This window comes from Pararge aegeria, chromosome 10, assembly GCF_905163445.1.
Source record: "Pararge aegeria chromosome 10, ilParAegt1.1, whole genome shotgun sequence".
NCBI classification, from domain to species: domain Eukaryota; kingdom Metazoa; phylum Arthropoda; class Insecta; order Lepidoptera; family Nymphalidae; genus Pararge; species Pararge aegeria.
Window position 1 is genome coordinate 3,662,742 of NC_053189.1, and position 22,946 is coordinate 3,685,687.

The following is a 22,946-nucleotide window of genomic DNA, read 5'->3' on the forward strand; positions in this document are numbered from 1 at the left end:
TTGCTAGCTCTAAAACTAAGTTAAGTTCGTAAAATCTAAAAAACAACGATAAGAGTAAACCAAGAAGTGTTTATGAAGTTAACTAAACGTGAAATTATTCACTTTGCTTAGACCCAAAAGAGCTTTTCGTTGTCCTTTTACATTAACTGATGACTGATATTTCAGAGATATTAATTAGGTATCGTCATCATTATCATCTTAGTAATCATCATATCCAGCGATGGACATATACCGATTGATATGATAATAATTAAAACTGAACGACAGATGTCAATCGCTGGACTAGGCCTTGTGCCGCCAGTGAACAGCGACAGGGTTGATACCATCAGCAATTAAATCTATTAGGGCCTAGGGGGCATATCAACGCTGCGTTTTCTAGAGCGGAATCACACTTTTAAACATCGACTTTTGCGATGAAGTATAGGCAGAATAAAAATAAAAGTATGAAAAGTTGTAAAATAAAACATGATAATTTTTCAAATTTTATTACACAATAAAATTAACAGCAGCAATAAATAAAATTAATAGTAATGGTAACGTATTATGGGAGATAGATATGGGTTCTTGATTAAATAAATAATGTGCAACGAAGTTCTTAGTTTAGTTTACAATGATAATTATTATTATGTACCTACCTATGAGTCTTAAATCTAAGTCACAGCCATTATTTTAACAGTAAAATAATAATAAACAAAAAGCCTTAGGCTAAGATCTCTATTAAAAGTGCTTAAGACTTAAGAAACAGATTAAACAAGACAAACGTACCTACGTGTCGTTATAAATCTGTCTCGTTTGAACAATAGGCATGCTAAGTACTCTTTAAGGATCTCAGCCTAAGGTAGGTAAATTACAATTAAGTAGGCACACCCTATCCTAATACTGATATGTACAAATAACTAAAACGACACTTTCAAAGGAGTACTCAACTCTTTATGCAAAATTACTTTGGTTTGAATGGCAATATTACCTCGGATTTCAATTTTGATATTTCACGTATCTTTAAACTATATTGTAATTAAAGCTTAAAGTCAGCTTTCCTTAATAATTAAGTTCTGTCATAATTAAAAAGCTGAATCAGAAGAATACTGACTTCCTAATGTTTAGTTGAGTTTTGATTAGGTATAAAAACAATTAACTACTTATATTCCATTAAAGCTTTTTTTGGACACCTGTAGGGCTAGTATGCGCCCCACTAGATAATTATCTCTACCCGTTACTCTCGTGGCGTGCATGCTAGCCCTACTGAGAAACTGCAGCTGATACCTATTATGTCTATACTCTGGCAAATGTGCATCTAGCTATTGATCCAGCCACTGCACAGACTTTAGCGTGTTAATACTCTTGTTGTTACTTAGCCCACGTATTCTACAAATACCTATGGGTAAATATTGCAATTTAAAAACTGAGGTGTCGTTTTATCGTTGATTGACCGATTGTATTCGACTGTTAGCAGCTCAAGGCGTGCTTTTTATCTTGGTGCCTAAACCAGTGAAAAAGCGGTTTGATATAGATTTCCAAATGAAGTCTCTCCAACAAAACCTGGTTAACCTAAATAAATATGCGCTATCTCTTAACCGGTTTCAAGCTGCTTAAAACAATTGTAGCCTCGTGGTTATTCACATAGCCTCTTATGCAGTTACTGTAAAAACGATGAAGGCGGCAGGCAGGTACAGGCGTGGCGTAGTGCCACTTTGAGCCATGGCATAAAGCGGTCAACTCGTGCGTACACTCCAGGGTAGCCTTGTCTCGCGCACCCTCGTCCCCAGGACACGATTCCTGTAAATACAGTCTCCTTATAGCTTCAGGATAAATAGCTTTCTTCTTCTTATTGCAAGCGCCCCGGTGCTAAAGTCGTAGTGACTCTTCCACTGTTTCGCATTGCAAATTTTAAGGCCCTGAAGCTGGTGAAAATTTGTTAGGTAAACTCGTAATTTTAAGAGTTCACTAGCAAAATGAAGCCCGAGTGTTAGATTTTTGTTAATTTTATTATGAATGGACATTATTGTTATTATTTTACAAAAATCTGCCTAGCTCTGTTGTAACCCTTATTTGGAATGGACCTTGTTTGTGTCTTATGCGGTACGTATTTATGGTCATGCTAAAGTATGTTAGTTTATTTTCTTTATATATTTATTAATAGTATTATTTTAAGTATTCAGTTTTGTTTATTTATTAGTAAACATGTTTTTAACAGTATACACTCCAGCTTTTTAGTTTTCTTAATCTAATACTTGCTTACTTAGCGATAAGGCCGCCTTTTGTATCATACTACTTAAATTGTCTGTTTTATATTTTCTTTACTTGTTGTGTAATAAAGTGGTAATATAATAAATAAATATGGTCCATTACGATCCCATTTTACTCGGTCGAGTGAACGAGTGCGAGTTAACAAGCCTTACCTATACTATAAAGAGTAACTTAAACTTACCAACAAGAGTGAAATGAGGCTGGGCCATGAGTAGTGGGCCTCCAGAGTCACCCGTGCAGGAGTCTCGCTCCGGGGCGTTGGCACAGATCATCCGCGGCGTCACCTTCCTGCGCCCGTAGCCCGCTCCGGTGCATTCTTCATGTGACCAAATTTGTACTTCCGCCTGTGTGACAACGACTCGTTTATAAATATGCTATTTTTACATACTTAGTGTAAAGTAACGGACCGATCTGATGGCCTAACTAAAAGTGGAAACCTATAAAAAGAGCACCATGGGAGGCTTTAGCAGGGGCTAGTTACAACCTTACAAACTAAGACGTTCCGTTTAGCGTTCCGGACTTCGGTACGATGTCGCGTGAAAACCTATTGGGGGTATGGGTTTAATGAAACTACCTTACGCCTAAGAAACCCCTTAACATATAAGAATGCATCTACCAGCAAGTGAGATTGGACTCAAGGGCTAACTCGTTGAGGAATTATCAAAAAACACTCACACGCATTTGAGTAATACGTCGTATAAAGAACTGCCTTGTGTCCATCAAACTGAGTAATAAGTGCCAGCTGCCCCGGCACTTAGGTACGCCTTTCAGACCGGAATACAGCAATGCGGCTTGGAGCCAGAAATAATGTAGATAGACGGTACGGCTTAAATGTTTTTTGATCCAATTTGGGGAAACCATTTGATGGCCTGGATTGTCATTTACCTTTCCTTCATACTCCCAGCCATAGACCAGATATGGTGAACAAAGCTTTCCAACCTACATTAGATCAGCGTGGTCTAAGTTCTTAATCCAACTCTCCTATAGTTCATCGTGCCTGACAGTGGTTCATTAGAGCAGCTGATGTGATGATACCAACCAATTACGATTGATCGAGTTGTGATAAGATAGTAAACAGATGGAAGGAAGAAAGGAAGCAGTTCCAGTGGGTAATTTATACAAACCCTTAGAAGTCCTGACACGTAATTATACAAGCGTAGATAGACTTACTTTCATCGGGATATTAGAAGGAGGACCCTTTTCAATGGTACTCCCCCATCCAGAGACAATAGCATCAGCACCTGCTAGTTTATCGTCATCGTCTAGAAATAAAAATATTGATGTAACAATGATATTTTCTATAGTCAAAAGGTGTGTTCAAGCATGAAAATAAATTAGCATACCATCTGAATAGTTAGGCAGTGTTTAAAACGCATAACTTTTCAGACATTATACCGAGTTCACAAGGCCTTTAAAGTTCGCATAGCTGGCTCAGAAAATGAAAATAGTTTTATTTTAATTCTTTGACAACTCAAGCAGCTAGAGGAATTAGCGGTGTATGAATGCGTTTAAGAACAATGGATTCTTTTTTTAAATAATAATTGAGGGACCCAATATCATCATTTTTTTAATAATAATTCATGGTGCACCAGATTGAAATTTGCTACAAACAGAGCAATACATCACAGGGAATGAAAGGACAACGTTCTAAAACATGCTCCCTGTATCCATTAATTTGAGGCGTAGGTGTGCCTGTAATTACACTGCTAATTACGCCCTTCAGACCAGAACACAGCATTGCAACAATACTGCTTAGAAATAGGCATGGCGATAAAAGGTTCAACCCGCAAGAGCTGTCTAGGCTGCAAAAAGCTCTACTAGGTACTGCCAAAAATCATATGAGTAGATCTATACAAAGGTGCCAATGGTTTACTTTGTACTTTGTATACTAAAATACTTTAGTAGTTTTTGGATAACAGAATTGAGTATGGAAAACAGGAGGGGTTGCTAAAATGTTTGCGTTATAGAAAAGTTGTCAAGGAACATGAATCTTACTTACCTGGTAAGCACGCTGGTCGAAATAGATTATCTGGCAAAGGCTCAGCTAGTCTCAGAACAGCGATGTCGTTGTCATACGTATAGCGGTTGAAGTCAGGGTGTTGGAACACGTGGGACACTGGGAATCCTTCTGATCTGGATTTGTTTACGTCGAATTCTCCCACCAGCACAGTCAGGCGAGATGCTTCCACTCTGCGAAAACAGAAAATAATTTGTAGTTTCTGCCAAAGATATCATAGGATTTCAGGATTTTTGCATGCGGTCCGAAATTGCATGCGGTGTTTACCTGTAAGTAGATTTACTTTTGCCTTTATACCGTGTAAGCTAGTTTAAATTGTTTTTTTTTTTAATGGAAAGCTGTTGGTAAACCAAATAAAGTAGAAAAAAAATCTGTAGCTAACTGTTAGTCAGTTGTATTACAGTAATAACATATTAAGCAATTGAATTTTACAGCTTATGCTTTATCCTTCTACTAATATGCTAGCTAAATCAAGGATCATCTACACCGCCTTTAATTTAATGTAACGAGAAGTGATAAAAATTGACAAAATTATGAAACACTACAAGTACTTATCACGACCAATTATTTTCTTAGTATTAACCACGCTTTCCCTAACATACTATTAAATCAATGGCTTCCTCTATGAGATATTTGAAAAACGAAAGAAAGTATATATCCTGTCAGTATCCTTGAAGAATAAAAAAAAACTAAAGTGAAAACTATATACTGTAATTTCATTTTGAATCCTAAATTTTAAGTAGTAGCTTTATTTTTCTTTAAAAAAAATAATCGTTCTCGCTGATTTGTTTTCGAATAATCACGAGTTCTGTTAAAAGTGCGCTGAGCTAATAACTTTCGATTTTCTAAATTTTCTAAAGAAACACGGTCACTTTACTACGCATAAAGATTTGATAGCAATTTACTTTTAATACTTGATTTGTATATCCGGTTCTTTTAAAAAGCATTAAGCCAGCACGGCTTATAGCATTATGGCGTGATGGATTGACAATATTTTTATTTAAATCGCATTAGATATTTATGAATGTAAAGATTACATTGACAATAATAACAACTCTATTATATAATAATCTATTCATAAGGCGATAGCGCAGTGTAATGAGGAAAACTATCTAATATTCTGTCTTGGGGGAAACCTTAACATAATAATAATTAATGAGTCAGTTATAGTACCACGTGGAGTAACTGGTTGTATCTCACACCCATATATCTGTCCAATGAAAAAGTAGACCTCAGTTAACCGAAGTTATATAATAATTTATTTACATAACCAAATGACAACTCAATATTGTTAACAGCATTTAATAAAAAGGAATAATTAAAGCAGATAAAGCTAATGGAAATAGAAATAAATAATTTATATTTATTTAATAAGATTCTAAGCAACATGCGAACGCTGTAAACGTTACCATAATTATTAAGATGATAATAGTAAGACCCCACAGCAAGCAAAGTTTTAAAACAAAAACTTAATACGTTTTTCATCATCACAAATTAACTACATTGCCACAGTTAAATGATGAATTTTGAATTCAAAGCACGCTATCAACGAGCGAGACAAATTGTGGTGCCACGGCCGTGACGAAACGGCGAATAGATGCGTCGGCACATCCAACTCGACCGACCTAGACCCAATTCAGTATGTGTGACCTTGACACTACGTAGTCTAACATCAGATCGAGTTAAAAACTAAACAATGTTATTTAAGGTATGATAAGGAATAATGAATGAATGATGACGATAAAATGCTTTTTCTCGTTCGTTTAAATTTCGTTCATATTTTTTATTTTTCTGTTTATTTCATTCATCGTGAATGGTCCATTTAGGTTTTTTTGGACTCTACTTTCTGTAAAAAATTTAAGATATCATACTTTTTTATTATTTTCATCTTCATTTGGAAAGTAGGTTTCGTTTCTTCATTGTACTATGGCTACTTATGGCTACTTATATTACTACATTTTAAGTCAAACTTAAATTACCATTGTAGCTCTACGTTAGCAAGAGTTGTTTATATCATCAAAAAATTAATTAACGTCGATTAATTTTAAACGTTAGTGATGTATCATTAGCAAACAATACTATCCGGTGATAGTCCGTAGCAATTTCATAAATGTAATGCTTTATTGGGCAGTCTCTCTTACTCTACTGAGTCTGTAATCAGACGGATGTGCTCAGCTATTACATTATTACCGTTAACTTAAATTGTGTGTGTGGCTGTCACGGTCACTACTGTCGAACGCCACCCAGTCTGGCATGAAATCTCTCGATCTTTTTTGTTCCGATCGTAGGTTTTAATTTTTTTTTAAATCAGATAAGTTGGCATTTTGATTAGGAAACTATTTATTTATCTGTTACTTGTCCGAAGAGTTAGTTAACTTATTCATTTGTAAGAAATGAGGTTTTGGGATTTTAATCAGTTAACTGTTCTGTATTATTCTTTCTAAAAATATTTTAACGGTTGCTCTCACTACTGTTGTGATATAATTTCGCAAGTCAAGACGTTGTCGTATTGTCTTAAGTAGGCGTTGCGAAATCTACTTAAGAAATATTTAAGTTATTGTGTATAATAGGTAGGTACGTCTTTACTCTTTACACAAGATCAGACAACATTGTACAAATGTATGTACAATACAGTTGTCGAGGTCAGTTTAACAAGTGGAAAGAGCCCTACGGTGCCAGAGGTCACACACACATCATAATACTCAAGTAGGTCACAAAGGGCTATTTTGAAAGTTTATTTATTACATAAAATATTCAAATTGGCATTGCGTGTGTAATATTTCTTAAACTTGCAATTATCACAATTATAAAATGCGGAGAAAGCTTTTAATATTTATTAGTTGTTAAAGTCAATGCCTATATTTTACAATGAAATTAAAACGAATCGAATATCTTTTTATCCACTGAGTCAGCACGATCTTTATTCTTGTATTTGAATGGGAAGTATTAATTCAATAATTGCAGTACCGTTTCGCAGACGCATTCGATTTAAACGCCCTAATTACAATCATACTTCTCTTTGGGAGAATTATTAACGCTCTCTTATGTAGGTTACAGAGAATCCGCAACGTAATTGTGGCGCTTATTTGTCAAAGTCTGGTTTGTTTAAATATGTTATCCAGAAAATATATTGTTCAGCTCTGCCTTTACGCGGGATAAGCGGATAATATTCTTGGCCATAATACAACGAGGTTGTATCATCTGGGGTGTAGATATCCCATTTTTCTGATTTATTTGTTTTGCCGATGGAAGGATAGGCTTAACATAACTGCTATATCGTTTACAGGTCGGCCCTTCATCCTTACCACAAGGTGAGATTGCAGTCAAAGTTAAATGGTAGTAGAATACAAAAACCGACGGAAAAGTGGGCAGTATGATATATTAATTCGTTTATCGTATTATTTTTCATCGTTAGTCCTCCAAACGTTAATTTGAAGATGGCACCAGACGATAATGACGATGGAAAATCCCATTTACAATACGAATTACAAATTATGAACAATTATTACTACTAGGAATCAGAAGCGGTGATAGCCTAGTGGGTAGGAGCTCGACTTCACTTTCGGGGGGCCGTGTTCGATTCACTTCACGCACCTTTAACTTTTCTGAGTTATGTGCGTTTTAGGCTATTAATATATGCTTCAACGGTGAAGGAAAACATGTTGAGGAAATCTGCATGCTTGAGAGTTCTCCGTAATGTGTGTTCTCTTAGGTTTGTGGAGTCCACTGAGCCAGCGCGGTGGACTACGGCCTTAACCCCTTCTCATTGTGGGATGAGACCTGTGCCCTGTAGTGACGTGCTAATAGGTTGATATGATGATGAATTATTACTAAAGAAATCTGCGGGATTAAGTATAAGTTTGTTTATATGATTATTCGTTCGATAATAATGAAACACTGATTTCGCATTTATAATTTCGAGAAAGGTATTAACTACTAATTAACTTATATGTCATTATTATTTTCATACTAGCTGACCCGCGCAAATTCGTCTGCACCTAGAAAAAAACCTAGAAAACTAATTGCAGCGCTACCTACCAGGTGGACCTGTTTTATCTCCAAACTATGTTATTCGCGGCCGTACGTGTTATTCCTTACCCGTCGCAACTTTTAAGCGATAGGTTCAATTTGAATATTTTAAAACTGAATTTGCAGGTATATAATCAAACTTAATATTCGCTTTATATTTATTCGCTATTTCGCACTTATAATATTAGTATTTAGTAGGATGATTTGCATTCGATCGTTGTCCCATATGCCTCGCGACTTGCGTTATGTCCTTTATCTCCGACAATATTTATCAGATCTTCATTAAAATTAGACAGAACATGCTTGATATATACACTTTCAAATAAAAAAGAATTATAAATATTGGTCGAAATTTAACGGAGCTATGAAGTAAAATTGATAAATTATTTCATCCCATTTCCCGGAGGAAAATTATTGTTTATCGGGATAAAAAGTATCCTATATTTTGACCCGGTATATCAGCTACCACTATACCAAATTTTATTTAAATCCGTTCAGTAGTTTTCACGTGATGCCCGGACAGATAGACATATAGACAGACAGACAAACAGACAGACAGACAGACAGACAGACTGACAAAAATTAACTAAAATTCTGTTTTGGACTCAGTGTCGATTATAACGCATCCGCCGGTCATTGTCGGTTGTTTTCATGATGGTTATTTAAAAATCCAAACGTGAAGTATTAAAGTAATAAGTAAATATTGAAGCAGGTTAAGAAAGTGTTTTATAAATTTTTGACCAAATTTATTTCCATTCTTTAGAGATTATGATAATAATGTCATATTGCAGTTTAAAAAAAAAAATGACGGTCAGTGGGACAAACATACGTATTTAGTTTTCGTGTGGGATTTTAATGCTTCTGAGGAAGTGTTAAAATAAATAAATCCGTGTTTTTTGGCGAAATTTATGACAAAAACAGAGGAATTAGAGAAATTTTATCGCTCTGGGTGTGTTCAGCGACGTAGGAGTTAGATATAGTTTATACATAGACATAATTATTTGTAGTCGTTATGTGTAGATAAAATGAGTAAGTTTTATGGATTAATGTTTTATCAATAGCTTTTATAAAGTTACTTTATAAATCTCTGAAATAATATCGTAAGATATCGCTATTTAAAACCGTAGTTTTTACTATACATGTCTAAAGCAAATTCTTCATAAAATGTTCACTACCTGATTAGATTAGTCTAGATACACTGATCTAATTATTATAAAATTTTAGTAAGTAAGTAGGTATATCAAATTTATTTTTTAGGAAAAATGGAGTCTACTTTACATTCTTCTCTGCCACACATTTTAAACAGGTTACAAATAAATTACTTACCTACATACTTTGTTTACGATAAATATGAGGTATTAATATAAATTTCTATTAGACCAAGGTTTACCTGAAGTCAACAGAAATTACTATCCACTTTCGCTCATCGGTGTCAAGATGCTAGTTCACCCGAATATATGTACCTAATTGTTTGCTTTTCTCAAAGTGCTGTAGTTTTTGTGCAAGCGTCCCTAATACTCGAATGTCCTAAAACCAGGGGTGTACAGCCTTTTTTAAGCCAGCGGCGCACTTACAAGTTAAGAAATTTGTCCCGGCTACCTAACTACCTAGCTAGTTGAAATAGATAGGTACTTATTAGTTAGGCAGATAGGCGCAGGTTGAGAAGCCCTGCCTGAATCAATAATGCATAGGTAATTCAATAAATATTCCACAATTCAATGAGTGAATATTAAATCTACATAACCAACCTACATACACAACCTTTCATTTTTCAGATATTCCTACAAAGTATGTACATTTTATTTTCTTTTTCTTATCTCTTTATTTTAATAAATTATTATGTTAAAATTAATTTTTATTTCAAAATCGCGCCCGGGACTTTAGTGAAGCTATTATGGTGTTTTTTTTTTTAATCAGCTCTCAACTTCATCCATGTTCCTTACGCAGACAGCAGAAGTAGCGGACACAGTTTGTATTCAACAATTAATGAATGAAAACACATTTATTGAAAAAAAAATAAGAAATTTAAATAAAAAGTCTAGTAAAGCTTCCAGAAACCCATTGAAATCAAGTTTCATTCAAATCGGTCCAGCCTTGAGGAGTATTTTAAGATAGAACAGTTAGTAATTCGGTACCATTGCTAGGTACAATATATATGTGGCTCTAAAGGGAGAATAGCTATAATAGATGTAAGATTTGTGATCGTCGTGGCATAGATAATCGAATCATCTTCAAAAAAGAATCGAATCATAATTCAAAGTTAATTTAAGTTTAAATCATTAACATCTATATTGAAAACGCGTATAATGTTTAATGATGACAATTTAAGCGAATACGGTGATAAATCACTCGAGTCAAAATATTTAAATTGATCTCTGTATGCCGTTAAAATACAGTGTACTTACTTACCCGAGCGCGCCAAAAATGAGGTAATGCCACCATTATACTGTGCCGGGAATAAAAAGATCCTCTTTAAAGGCTTTTAATGGTCGTTATATTGGCAATTTGGTTTTGACCCACGAAAAGAATTTGGGTCAGAATTTATAAGTATTGGCCCAAATTCTTATTATGAATGTATGTGCGAAATTCGAATTCATATTTTTTATGTCTATAGTTTTGATAAATAATACTTGTGGTTTAAAAAAGTATGTAAACGACGCTTGAATCACCTGCTTCTTTTAATTTTTTTATTGTGTGCAATTTGAATTGGACCACGTAAAGAGTTCAACAATCGAATTTTTTAGGAAGGCAATACAATTATGTTCTTGAATACGAAGTTCCTCGCTAGGGCATATGCTCTACCTGTAGAGCTTTGGTATTACAAAGATAAAATGGCAGGCTACATCATCATATTAACCCAATACTGTCCAACTACAGGGCACGGGTCGCCTCCCCCAATGGGACAAGCTTAGGCCCTAGTCCACCACGCTGGTCCAGTGCGGATTGGTGGACTCCACACGCCTTTGAAAACTTTATAGAGAACTCTCAGGCATGCAGGTTTCCACACGATGTTTTCCTTCACCGTTGAAGCAAATGATATTTTAATAGCATAAAATTACATACTGCCTTGCATTGGCTACAGGTAAATAACCCAACTACAGGCTGCAGGTATCTGAAGGTAGATGTCACTTACTCGTAAACACAATGCGTAGCGGTGATGAGGTGGTCGCGGGCGATGACAGTGGCACCACAGATAAGCTTGCCATCCCGCTTTAGCGCTGCCAGCCAGGGAAGCTCTCCTGGTGTGACCGCTCCTCCTCCGACCACTCTTGCACCACGTGCTACCCCGCATGCTGAAAAGGCGGAGAGAATCTCCTTTAATTATATTTAAATGCGTTGTTGACCCATTGCGATGATATAATTATTGCCGGACAAAGTAGAGGGCCCACCTGGAAAACTATCGCCTATAATCAGAGCAACGCTTTGCAGGGCATGCAAGGAACACGACCTGCAACTGCCACCCTAAAACTACCAACGGTAGGTTGGAGGCATAGGTATTAAACCTCAGTCCTCGTGTATCTGTCATTACCTCGGCAACCCTTGCATCCTTTGTATCGATCAAAAATGGCATCGATGTCATGCCGGAAGTAAAAAAAACTGTGTCCACGAGATGTAATGATAGTAGTTCTCATATCGGCAAATAGTGACTTTAATTTTAGCTTTCGAAAAATGGAATGGTTTCAAATGTAAATCTTTAAAGCGAGTTGTTCTATATATTAGGTACATGCCAAAGAAGGGGTAAGCGTCACACTGTTGTAAAAATATGTATATAAATATATTTAAAATAATAATGGCAAAAATACAACAAGTACATCATCCGTGTGCCGACCCTAAGTAACGTGGGAAAGGGTCAAGAAGAACAGCACACATTAATGAAGTTGTACTACTATACCAGCTGTCAAAAACACGTTTGAACTTTATGAAGTCAATATTGTAATCAAATGTCTAAACTAAATATAAATAAGTGCTGTCCCGCTACTGGAAACGTTGTAAAAAGGACAGCACTACTTTCAGACCTCTTAATTTCGAGACCTCTTAATTTTTAAGATCAAGATCATATTAACCCATTACCAGCCAACTGCAGGGCACGGGTCTCCTCCCACAATGAGACGCCCCTGGGAACATTATGGAGAATTCTTAGGCATGCAAGTTTCCTCACGATGTTTTTCTTCTTCACTGTTGTAAAAGTGTTAGACTAATTGCTTAGAGCGCACATAACTTAAAAAATTTAGAGTTGCGTGCTGGCTGAGATTCGAAAGTGTAGTCGAAGTTTATATTCTTTGATTGAACTTATAGGCAATCACCGCTTCCGCTAACTTAGATGAGTAGACAGATCTGTGTACAGAGGATTTGGCACCATTGGTAGTACCCATATCACAAATAACCAAGGTACAAAAGCAGATGACAATGACACAGTTTTCCATAAAGACATTTGTAAGAAAGGGTGATGCATCTCCCTTGACATTGTTTGAATTTCGCAAAGAACAATATCTACATAAGTTATTGCCTTTGAATCAGCAGTGGACAGCAGTCGATAATCATTTTAAATTACATTCGAGAGTATTTAGGACGACGAGAGCCGTCGTACCAAAATTACAACTTGTTTGTCGAAGAGTACTGCTTTACGGTTATCGTGGTGAACGTCGTAGAGCGTATGTGTGAATCAGTAACGTGAGAGAAAGAACTCAATGTAGGCCAAATGTAGGGCTTGATTAAATTGCTTCTCCGACACTTAGTCGTCTTCGTCATCTGAATTAAAGCTTGGCAAGTTTGTAGTTCTTTATGACGCGATAGTATCATGTGCTTAAATCATAAATCGTTTTGGTTACTTATCGACTTTGTTTTGTAATTCTAATTATTCCGAGCAGATTAACACTTCGTCAAAAGGGGAGATCATGTTACGGACGATTAGATTCTACTTCAGAAAAGACATAAATGTCAAGTCACATCATCAGTTAATAACATTTTACTACGTAACATGTGCTTTAATTATTAATCGTTTATGTTATCGAAATCGGTAAATCTTGTAATTACTCCAGAGAGCGTTAATAAATCTTATTCCCATTCCAGATTTGCTTGCTTTGAGAATCCACATTACCTAGAGTAGATGAAGTTTTTACTATAATTAAATATGAGTCAGTATATTATATTTACATATGCTAAATATCGTTTAAATCATAATAAAAATTGGCTTACATAATATAGATTGTGTCTTTCCTATATAACATTTCTTTGACAAACTCCCATCTAACTTATGCTTCCACAAAATACAAGAGAAACACTTTAAACTCTTGTTTGTAGTTCATAAAACAAAAGAATGCAGGTGGCCAAGTTTCATCGGTTATTTTCCACCTACTTGTAAAAAATGACCAAGTTGATCTTCACACTTTACATCGCAATCTTCAAAATTGACATTTGGAAACAGTTTGCGATGTGAAGTGTTATTGACTTATCGATAATTGAGTCCTGGTTAATTCTCCAGTAAAAAGAAAATAAACACTATAAATGGTCTTAGGTATAGATCAACTTTTTCATTTATTACAAGTAAATGGAAAATAACTTATATTGGTCTGCTGCATTCTTTTGTTTTATGAACTACAGTCTAAGAACGATTTTAGGTTAGCGGGTTACTTGGGTATTTTGTGGAGAGCTTATGATATTGTCGACCCTATTTAGAGTTCTGATAATATTTATGTATATTAAAACCTACGGCCTAAACCCTACTCATTGTGGGACCCCTGCCTTGGAGTGGGTCGGTTAAAGGTTGATATGATGATGATGCTGAAAAATTAATAAAGTAAGTAACAATTTACTAGTAATGTATGTAACTACAGTTACTTTATTTGGAGAGATAATAATAAATTAACTACTTTGTGGATATTCACCTACTTTGCTAAATTTTACTGCCTACAACTAGGTTAATGATCAATAAAGTGAGCACAGTTTTGAGTCTCCTTGCAAAGAACATGGAATGTTGCATGTAGATTTCGACAGATGTATGCTCATCTTTGCGGAAGTCATTCAAGTACAAGCCAGCCCTTGACTGAAACTTCACCTGCTGGTAAGATCTCAGATGGTAACGAGCTAACCTGTTAGGAATATGGTAGTTATATCAAACCCATAAGGTTTATTCGCAACATTGTAACGAAACGCTACATCGCTTAGCACGTCTTTGTGGGTAGGGTGGTAACTGGCCACGGTTGAAGTCTCTCATCAGACCAGACCAGAAGAAATTCAGAAATTATAAATTCCTAAATTGACCCGGGACGCTGCGTCAGGGAAGTCTGTGAGATAAAGAAATATTAGGATTCGGGCTATAATCCGCGACGAAGAGTACCGTTCAGTGCAAACTAAGCTTTAAATTCAACTAGCTTTTGCTCGCGACGTCGTCTGCGTTTATGTTCGGTTTTTAAAAGTCCTAAGATGCAGTGCAGTAAGTGTAATGGCAGTGTCTAAGATGCAAATTATTTCTATGCATTATTCCACCAAAATAAGTGAAATGGCGAAGTCATGCATAGGCAACAAATGCTATCGTTTTTAAAGCCGTGGTTAACTTTTGCCAGCAGCTATTCCGGGACGAATATTCATCATTATCAACTCATTACTGGCCGATTACAGGGCACGGGTCCCCCCTCAGAATGAGAAGCGCTTAGGCCGTAGCTAGCTGCTAGCGTACGCTGGCCAAGTGCAGATTGGTAGACTACACACGCCCTTGAGAACGTTATGGAGAACTCTCATAATGAAATAAACAACCCTCCAGGTGGAAATAATATTTAAATGGGTTAAACATCTCCTTTGCCCTGTCGTACTTTGACAGGTTGATACGTAGATATTATGCCCTTTTCATATAATACTAGCTGTTGTTGTTGACTTCGTCTGCGTTTGATTTTGATTTTTCATGTGGCTCTATAGTACAAAGATAATTATTTAAATCGGTTATAATTTGTCGGAGTTATGGTGTAAAACCGTCAAGCACTTTCATCCCCTCTCCCAAAGAAAGCGAGCTTAATGTCGGGATAAAAAGTATTCTATATTACTTCTAACACTTTTAAGAATATGTGTATAATGTTTCATGAGAATCGGTTAAGTAGTTTCTGCGTGAAAGTGTAACAAACAAACTTACATTGACATTTATAATATTAAAGTAGTAGTAGGGATATATATAATCGGGGGAATATATATAGAATATTGTCTTCTATGCGAGCCTTGTAGTATGTAGAGAAAGTCTTTTAAAGGATCTCTCTTTCCAAATTGTATAAACAAAAGTCGTTATTCCCATTATAACTCTACATTCTGTGCGGAATAGATTATAACCTCGACAATGCACTAAACACATATCCGGGACACTTAGCACACTTGCGAAAAATATCCATAAGTTTTACTACAGTAGGTACGTAGTGCGAAGGCAATATGGTTTTGAAGACTCTCAGCCATTTGACCGGAAGAAAGGTGTTTACATTATATAAGTTCAAGTATGGCATAAATTTGTCATTTCATTATTAAAATTGCACATATTTTTGCACATACGTCATAAATATTGCTAAATTTTGTAAATTTGAAGCGTATAAAACATAAAATTAAAAATACTGTCCAAATTTAATTTCTTTTTCTTTCGTATAACGACGTCAACAGATGGCAATTTATTATGCTATAATATGGTATGTTTGAGAAGATAATCTGGTAGAATCGAATGAAGATATTGGTATGTATGTTAGAAGTAAAATAATTTCCCTTTAAATTCATATGTCGTGTTTAGGCCATGCAAAGCTAATGTCAAACCCGCATGTAAAAATATTTTGAATTTTAGTAATTCTTACATTTCCTCTGCAGTATAAAACTGATAAAGATGCTCTAAGCGACATAGTCAATAATTGTCATACTAATTACTTCGCAATAGGTATTCGCAAGTAACAATTTTCCATCGTCAATGGGTAGCGGTTCTGGCGACAGATTGGTGCAATGGTGTCATGGAGCACCTGGTTTTGTACACTTGTGTACCCTTCAACGGCCAAGTCACACAACATTAATTATAATTATAAAGAAATCGCAGTAAGGAACCTTAGACTTGGCATGACTTTGTCTAGATATCATTACTTTTTAGACATAAACAAGCAGCTCCACCGAGACTAGGCTAGTTTTTTACAGAATATTTACCAAATTGTATACGTTGTTTTGTTATACTTTTCTTTTTTTTCTATGTACTTTTTGTGGTGTGCAATAAAAGTACATTCATTCATTCATTCATTCAATATTTTTTGTGGGATTTTACAAGATTTTGGCTCTTTAAGTTATAGTTGTATATTCAAATTCAAAAAATTCAAAATTTCTTTATTCATGTAGGCCTATCACAGGCACTTATGAAGCGTTCATACATAATTGTTTACATAATTGTAACGGGATGGTGATAACTTCGTTCGCCAACTTAAATCTAAAGCTACGAGGGTTCCAAACGCGCCCTGGTCTAAGAAGAGCCCACAACAAACTTAGCCGGGTAAATATATTTTTTTGTTATCACCATCTTCCGGTAAATTTAAATTAAGCTATGAAGCTAGAGCAATTCACACCCAAGCTTTTTTATCGTTTAAATAATCCTTAATGTTATAATAGGATTTTTCTGTAAGCTTACGTTTTATATAAACTTTGAACTTATTGAGAGACAACTCAAAGATTTCATTTGGTAATTTGTTATAAAATAATATACAATTGCCCTTGAATGAATTTGCAATTTTGTGTAGCCTAGTAAACTGCACAACGAGTTTATTTTTGCTTCTAATATTTATATTGTTACAGTGCATTTTCTTTTTAAATTTTGATATATTTTTATGGACATAAATTAAATTTTCATATATGTACTGACTATGCACCGTCATTATTTTAACTTCTTTAAATTTATCCCTTAATGACTCTCTTGGGCCCATTTTATATTATTCAATAAATGGTATTGGCAACGTATTTTTTTTAATCGTTCTAGTATGTATTCGTGTTAATAGAGTATACAGGATTAATATTTAAAATCGTTTTGTTCACTTATATGAAAAACGAAGCAATGTTTTTTTTTTCATTTTATAACTTTTTGACTATCTAATACGTTACTGCTTTATGAAAATAAAACCACTATTTTAATATAATTTTCTACGCATTTTGCCACCCTTACTTATTTCACGAAATGAAAAAAAAATCTATTCGTATCGGCTTTGAATTTTTTTTATTAAAAAAGAGTTTTCCTTGCTTTTTTTATTGTAACTATCTTGTTATTTGAGTTAATAAGGTGATAAGTCAAGTCAAAAGCCAGGGCAATAACCAACCATACATCCATAGTTGTAACACTTTACACTATAAGTAGTTATATGTTGTATGTAAGCAACTTTATTTCGTTGGCTTGTTTCACCACTCTCGATAAATTTTCGATGCCTCGGTCGAAGAACTGTTATTCTTATCCAATAACCCACTAAAGAAAGTAATCAAACGTAATTTATTTTCTATAATTACATTTTTAATACACGACTATTAGGAACTTTTTTTTCTCATTTTACAAGCTTTTATTAAATTGTCTTCGTTCGTAAGTCTTTCCTAATGTACTTATGTTATCCATTTTTACGCACTCTCTGGCATTTAATAGAGCTGAAATTTGGCATATCTGCCAATGTTTGTTTTTTTATATTAATAGTTGACTGGCCAAGCAGGTGGCTCATCTGATGGTCAGTGGAAACCATAGAATATATACTGAGAAACAACAATCACTCTCTGGCATATCATAGAGCTGAATTTTGGCATACCTACCTATGATCATTGTGCAGTTAACTAGGCTACATAATTCTATTTCATTCAAGAGCAATTTTATATTATTTTATAATAAATTACAAAGTTTATATAAAACGTAAGCTTACAGAAAAATCCTATTATAACATTAAGGATTATTTAAACGATAAAAAAGCTTGGGTGTGAATAGATCTAACTTCATAGCTAAATATTAATTTACTGTGAGATGGTTATAAAAACGAAGTTACCCGGCTTAGTTTGTTGTGGGCTCTTCATAGACCAGCGCGCGTTTGGAACCCTCGCAGCTTTAGGTAGATGGCGAACGAAGTTATCACCATCCCCTTACAATTATTTAAACATATATGTATGAACGCTTCATAAATGCCTATGATAGGCCTACATTAATAAAGAAATTTTGAATTTGATACTTTTTATAAATTAATTCAGAAAAATTCAAAATTATTTGTTTCAAGTAGGCCTAATTTATAAGCACTTTTGAAACGTCAAGTCAGTCTGTTTGTAGTGACTCTACCACCGGTTCGGAAGGCAGATTCCACTGAGAAGAGCCGGCAAGAAACTCAGCAGATCTCGACTCTCGATCGAGACTCAGAGAAATAATATATATATATTTTTTTTAATAAATAAATATACTACGACAATACACACATCGCCCCCTAGCCCCTAAGTAAGCGTAGCTTGTGTTATGAATAATTATATGAATAATATAAATAAATACTTATAATATATAGATAAATACCCAGACACTGAAAAACATTCATGTTCATCACACAAACATTGTCCAGTTGTGGGAATCGAACCCACGGCCTTGACTCAGAAAGCAGGGTCGCTGCCCACTGCGCCAATCGGCCGTCACTAAGACAATACTATAATGTAATTGACTAAGTAGATGGCTGACCCGATGGTAAGAGAAATACCATGGCCTATAAAACAGAACAACACAGAACGCAGGGCATGCAAAGGATACGACTACATAGTGTCGGCTTGTGTCCACCAACATGAGACGTAGGTGCGCCTTTGCGCCTATGCGCCTTTTATTACACCAGCAATCAAGTCCTTCAGGCCGGAGAAACGCAGAAACACAGAAACGCTGCTTGGCGGAAGAAGTAACCATTGCGGTTGTATTTCCCCGGGCGAGCTTTGTTACAAAAAGCTCTCTTACAACTAAAGTTCCACAAGGTACCTACTATATGTACTATGCATTCGTTTGTAAACGTTTTTATATTCTCTACTTCTTGCCAATATCTTCAAAGTGCATAATAGTTATTCCTACACAGTTGCATCTTTTGGTATTTCTAATATGTAGTTCAAGTGATACAGTTTTCTTGTTGGTAGCCTACATACATTTTTGTTGATCGTTAATTTCAGAAATATAAAATATTTTAATTTTTCTTAGCAAGGTTTCAGGTACCGAACGTTGCATTTTACATACTACCCAAATAATTCAGATTTTTTTTTATTCACGTCTCTCAAATTAACCCCTTTGTCTGTCTGTCTTTATTGTCTGTGGATCTGTGTGTTTTGGATGCTATTTTGAACGCAAGCTTCGCGTTATGTACCTACGTTTGTACATAACTGATATGAAAATGTTTTTAATTTTCACTATGCTACCATTTACCTTAAAATCACCATAGAAAAATATCTCACATAAATAATTTATATAAGATATTAAAGAGGTAGTATCTGCGTGAAGCATCGACGATTTTCAGGAAAATTTATGTTATATAGACATAAAAAAGTAAGCATACATTCTTTTCATTTCTATCGGCTTTTTTAATACTCCCTCGCCCGATGTGGAACGCCCTCCCGGCAACTGTGTTTCCTGCCACGTATAATTTGAGTACCTTCAAGGCTAGAGTGAATAGGCTTTTTCTAGGCAAGCGTGCTCCAACCTAGACCTCATCATTGCTTTCTAACGGGCATGATTGTCGTCAAGCGCTGGCCTATCGTTAATATAAAAAAAAAAACTTTTAGATGATATGATGATAATACTAAATAAGATACAAATGTTAGGAAAAAAGTTTCATAATACGAGGACTAGAACTTATATTGGCTTCTTTACAAAACTCGGTTACGAAAAGAGATATAAAAGTGAATTATCAAGTGTTGGGAAATAGATAAGTGGTAAGTTCAAAAATGGGTCAAATAACTACTTACGCCCTCGATTATGTAAGCTACAAGGTACTTTGTAGCCCAAGAGGGCGTGGGAAAATTTAAGAGAAGCTTGATAAGCTAAAAGTTAATACGGTGCCTGATTCCTTTCCTTAATGTCCTAAAATATAGTCGGTACGTTGCAAGTCAACACAGGATTCATTACTAAAATATTTTATCAAGTAGTATTAGTATATTTTATCAACTTGCGGACTTACAACGTACCGACTATATTTAATAACATATAGGAAAGGAATCCGGTACCGTATTAACTTTTAAAATATACTAATGTTATGGAAATGGTTAAAGCTTTATTAAGCTGTGTTAAATAAAATATATACTTATTTTACTTCAAATAAACAAATTTTCTTTCAGTTCAATGTGTTGGAATAATAAAGTTCTAAAATAATGTCATCTCCATTTTTGGATTGAGTGAATAAAACAAATGAAACTGTCGGACAGTTACCTCTAGAAATCGTTATCTCATTGTGGACGATTTTATTTTTAAGATTTCACTGTGCCATACTTAAGCCACTTGGAAAAATCATTTCAGTTTGTACCAAGTATTATCTTAAAATTGCCCACACCCTCCACCCTCTTTGTATACGATTTGTTAATCTTGGATGTAAACAGTCCTCAATACCTACCTTCGTAGTTGTAACAAAATATAGGATATTTTGCAGTTAAGTGGAGGCTTATTGCTTACTTTACACTTATTGTTTGTACAACGGCAATAAGTGAAATCTCTTAGCACTTCAAGGTTTCCTAACACCATGACATAACTTAAAGATAGGAAATCAAAGTCGATTTGAGTCTCGTACTTATAGAAAATAAAAGAAAATTAATAAACATGCTGTGAACAATCCGAACTTAATCATTGATGGGGTTTTGCCTCGAAATATTATACTATTGAGATTTTTTTGGTACGGATGCTTTTCGGATTTTTGTATGTTGTAGTTTCTCGAGCTTGTATTCCGTTCAATGTTAGTAACTCTTGTCATAATAAAAAACGTTTAGATAATTTATTTTTATCATACTTATTATTATACTATTAGAATTTTTAGGTACCTACGTTTTTTTATTTTAAATAGGTGAGAATATGGAATTTAGATGTAGAAAAAGCAAGAAAAATGCAGAAATTATCTTCACTATGCAAAGATTTATTAATTATTATATTAATAATTTACTAAGATTATATTAATAATTAATTGATTGATAGTCTTTATTTGCACGCATAAAAAAAATAGAAATACGACTTCAGTTGAATACAAAAGCTGGCCTTATCGCTTAGTAGTGATCTCTGCCAGGCAATCTTAAGGATTAGGCCACCATGAGCGGGAGCAAACAGTTTGTGTTGAGTTAACTATCACAAATTTTAATGGGAATTAATAAAATCTGCATGGGTAAAAATTATAACGACTTACCTAATAGCAGATCGACACAATATAAACAACACACAATTTGATACACAACCTGTGCTATAAAACACTGCTCTACACAACAAGCAACCACCGTGTACCTAGAGATAGGTACTAACTCTTAATAATATGAGCTAGATGAAGGACTCACTGCAGGGCTTGCAGGCGTTGACTGTCGCAAGCACAGCTAGGAGGCCCAAGAAGCGAAACATGTCTGCCGGAGTCACAGTCCAATCTGGAGGCAAAGGGAGACGCCGGCCCAGCTATTATAGGCCGCGGGCGGCGCCTCTGATAAGGCCTCGGGGCCAGGGTGATCGGACCAGGCCAAGTTCACGGATACGCGGCGACTGAGCGAGTGAGTGACACTGGCAGACGTCGCGTCACCCCACTGCCGGGACCTCGCCGCACGGGAGGCTGGTGGAAGGATTAGATAGTGACCTTCGTGACTACTCAATAGTTCGGTTACTCGAGTCAATAGGTCGACCGATATTTGGTCGATATTGGAAAGTTTCGCCAGTTATGACTAATCGTTAATCCGCGAGATAACTGGTGCTTGTTCGCGGGTCGCGCTCTCCGTTTATTGCTGTTTTAATTCTTTTGTTATTGATTTATTTGAGTTTTTTTTATGACGAATGAACGCTGTAAATTGGGCGGCCGACACGAATTTGCCGTTACATGCATCGGCTCTATGGTGTCGTATAAAGATAAAAATTGCGAAGAGATGGCCATTCATGAGAGTGTATTAAGTGTATATCGGTGTAACGGAATCGAGACAGCTTGCGACAAGTTTTGCCCGATTCCTCACGACACCTCTTTTTCGGTATAATTAAGTGGTGACACGTTCACCTTATTCGAAATTTTGTCGTAAAATTCCATGATGGCGTTGCAAGACAATTAAATAATTCCTTGCATTTTCTAAATGAGCGACCGCTATCATAGGATAAAGTTGCATCACATCTTATTAATTGTAGCTCTTAATTAAGCTTCGTTTCTACGTCGTAGTGATTGTGGCGCAGTTGTAAAATCATTTCATAACGTAAAATTTGGTGCAAATACGACGTCTTTGACCTAGATCAATTCTAGGATTCATCTCTGACCATGTCGTATGCAAATTCTGTGCCCGTTTAATTACGTTGATCATGTATTGTTAAGGAAATAATGTGAGTTTTCCACATTCAAATTAGGCATTCAAAGAACTATCTTTAGTTTTGACATATACCCAAGCAACTTATTATAATATCGTTCACGATAAGTAGATAGAGTTTTAGTCGGTATGTTTACGCTTTTATAACACAATCCAGAGGGCA

The 22,946-nt window shown here is 35.3% G+C and overlaps 1 protein-coding gene across 1 annotated transcript; it reads right to left on the reverse strand.

The window, feature by feature from the left end:
- Positions 1-1,576: 1,576 nt before the first annotated feature.
- Positions 1,577-21,851, reverse strand: LOC120627013 (transmembrane protease serine 9-like). Its single transcript, XM_039894850.1, has 6 exons — positions 21,791-21,851; positions 11,427-11,586; positions 4,247-4,437; positions 3,418-3,509; positions 2,429-2,591; positions 1,577-1,776 (listed from the first exon to the last, which is right to left on the reverse strand). Exons 1-6 carry the CDS (start codon positions 21,849-21,851, stop codon positions 1,637-1,639), a joined length of 807 nt encoding a protein of 268 aa, XP_039750784.1. The 3' UTR covers positions 1,577-1,636.
- Positions 21,852-22,946: the final 1,095 nt, after the last annotated feature.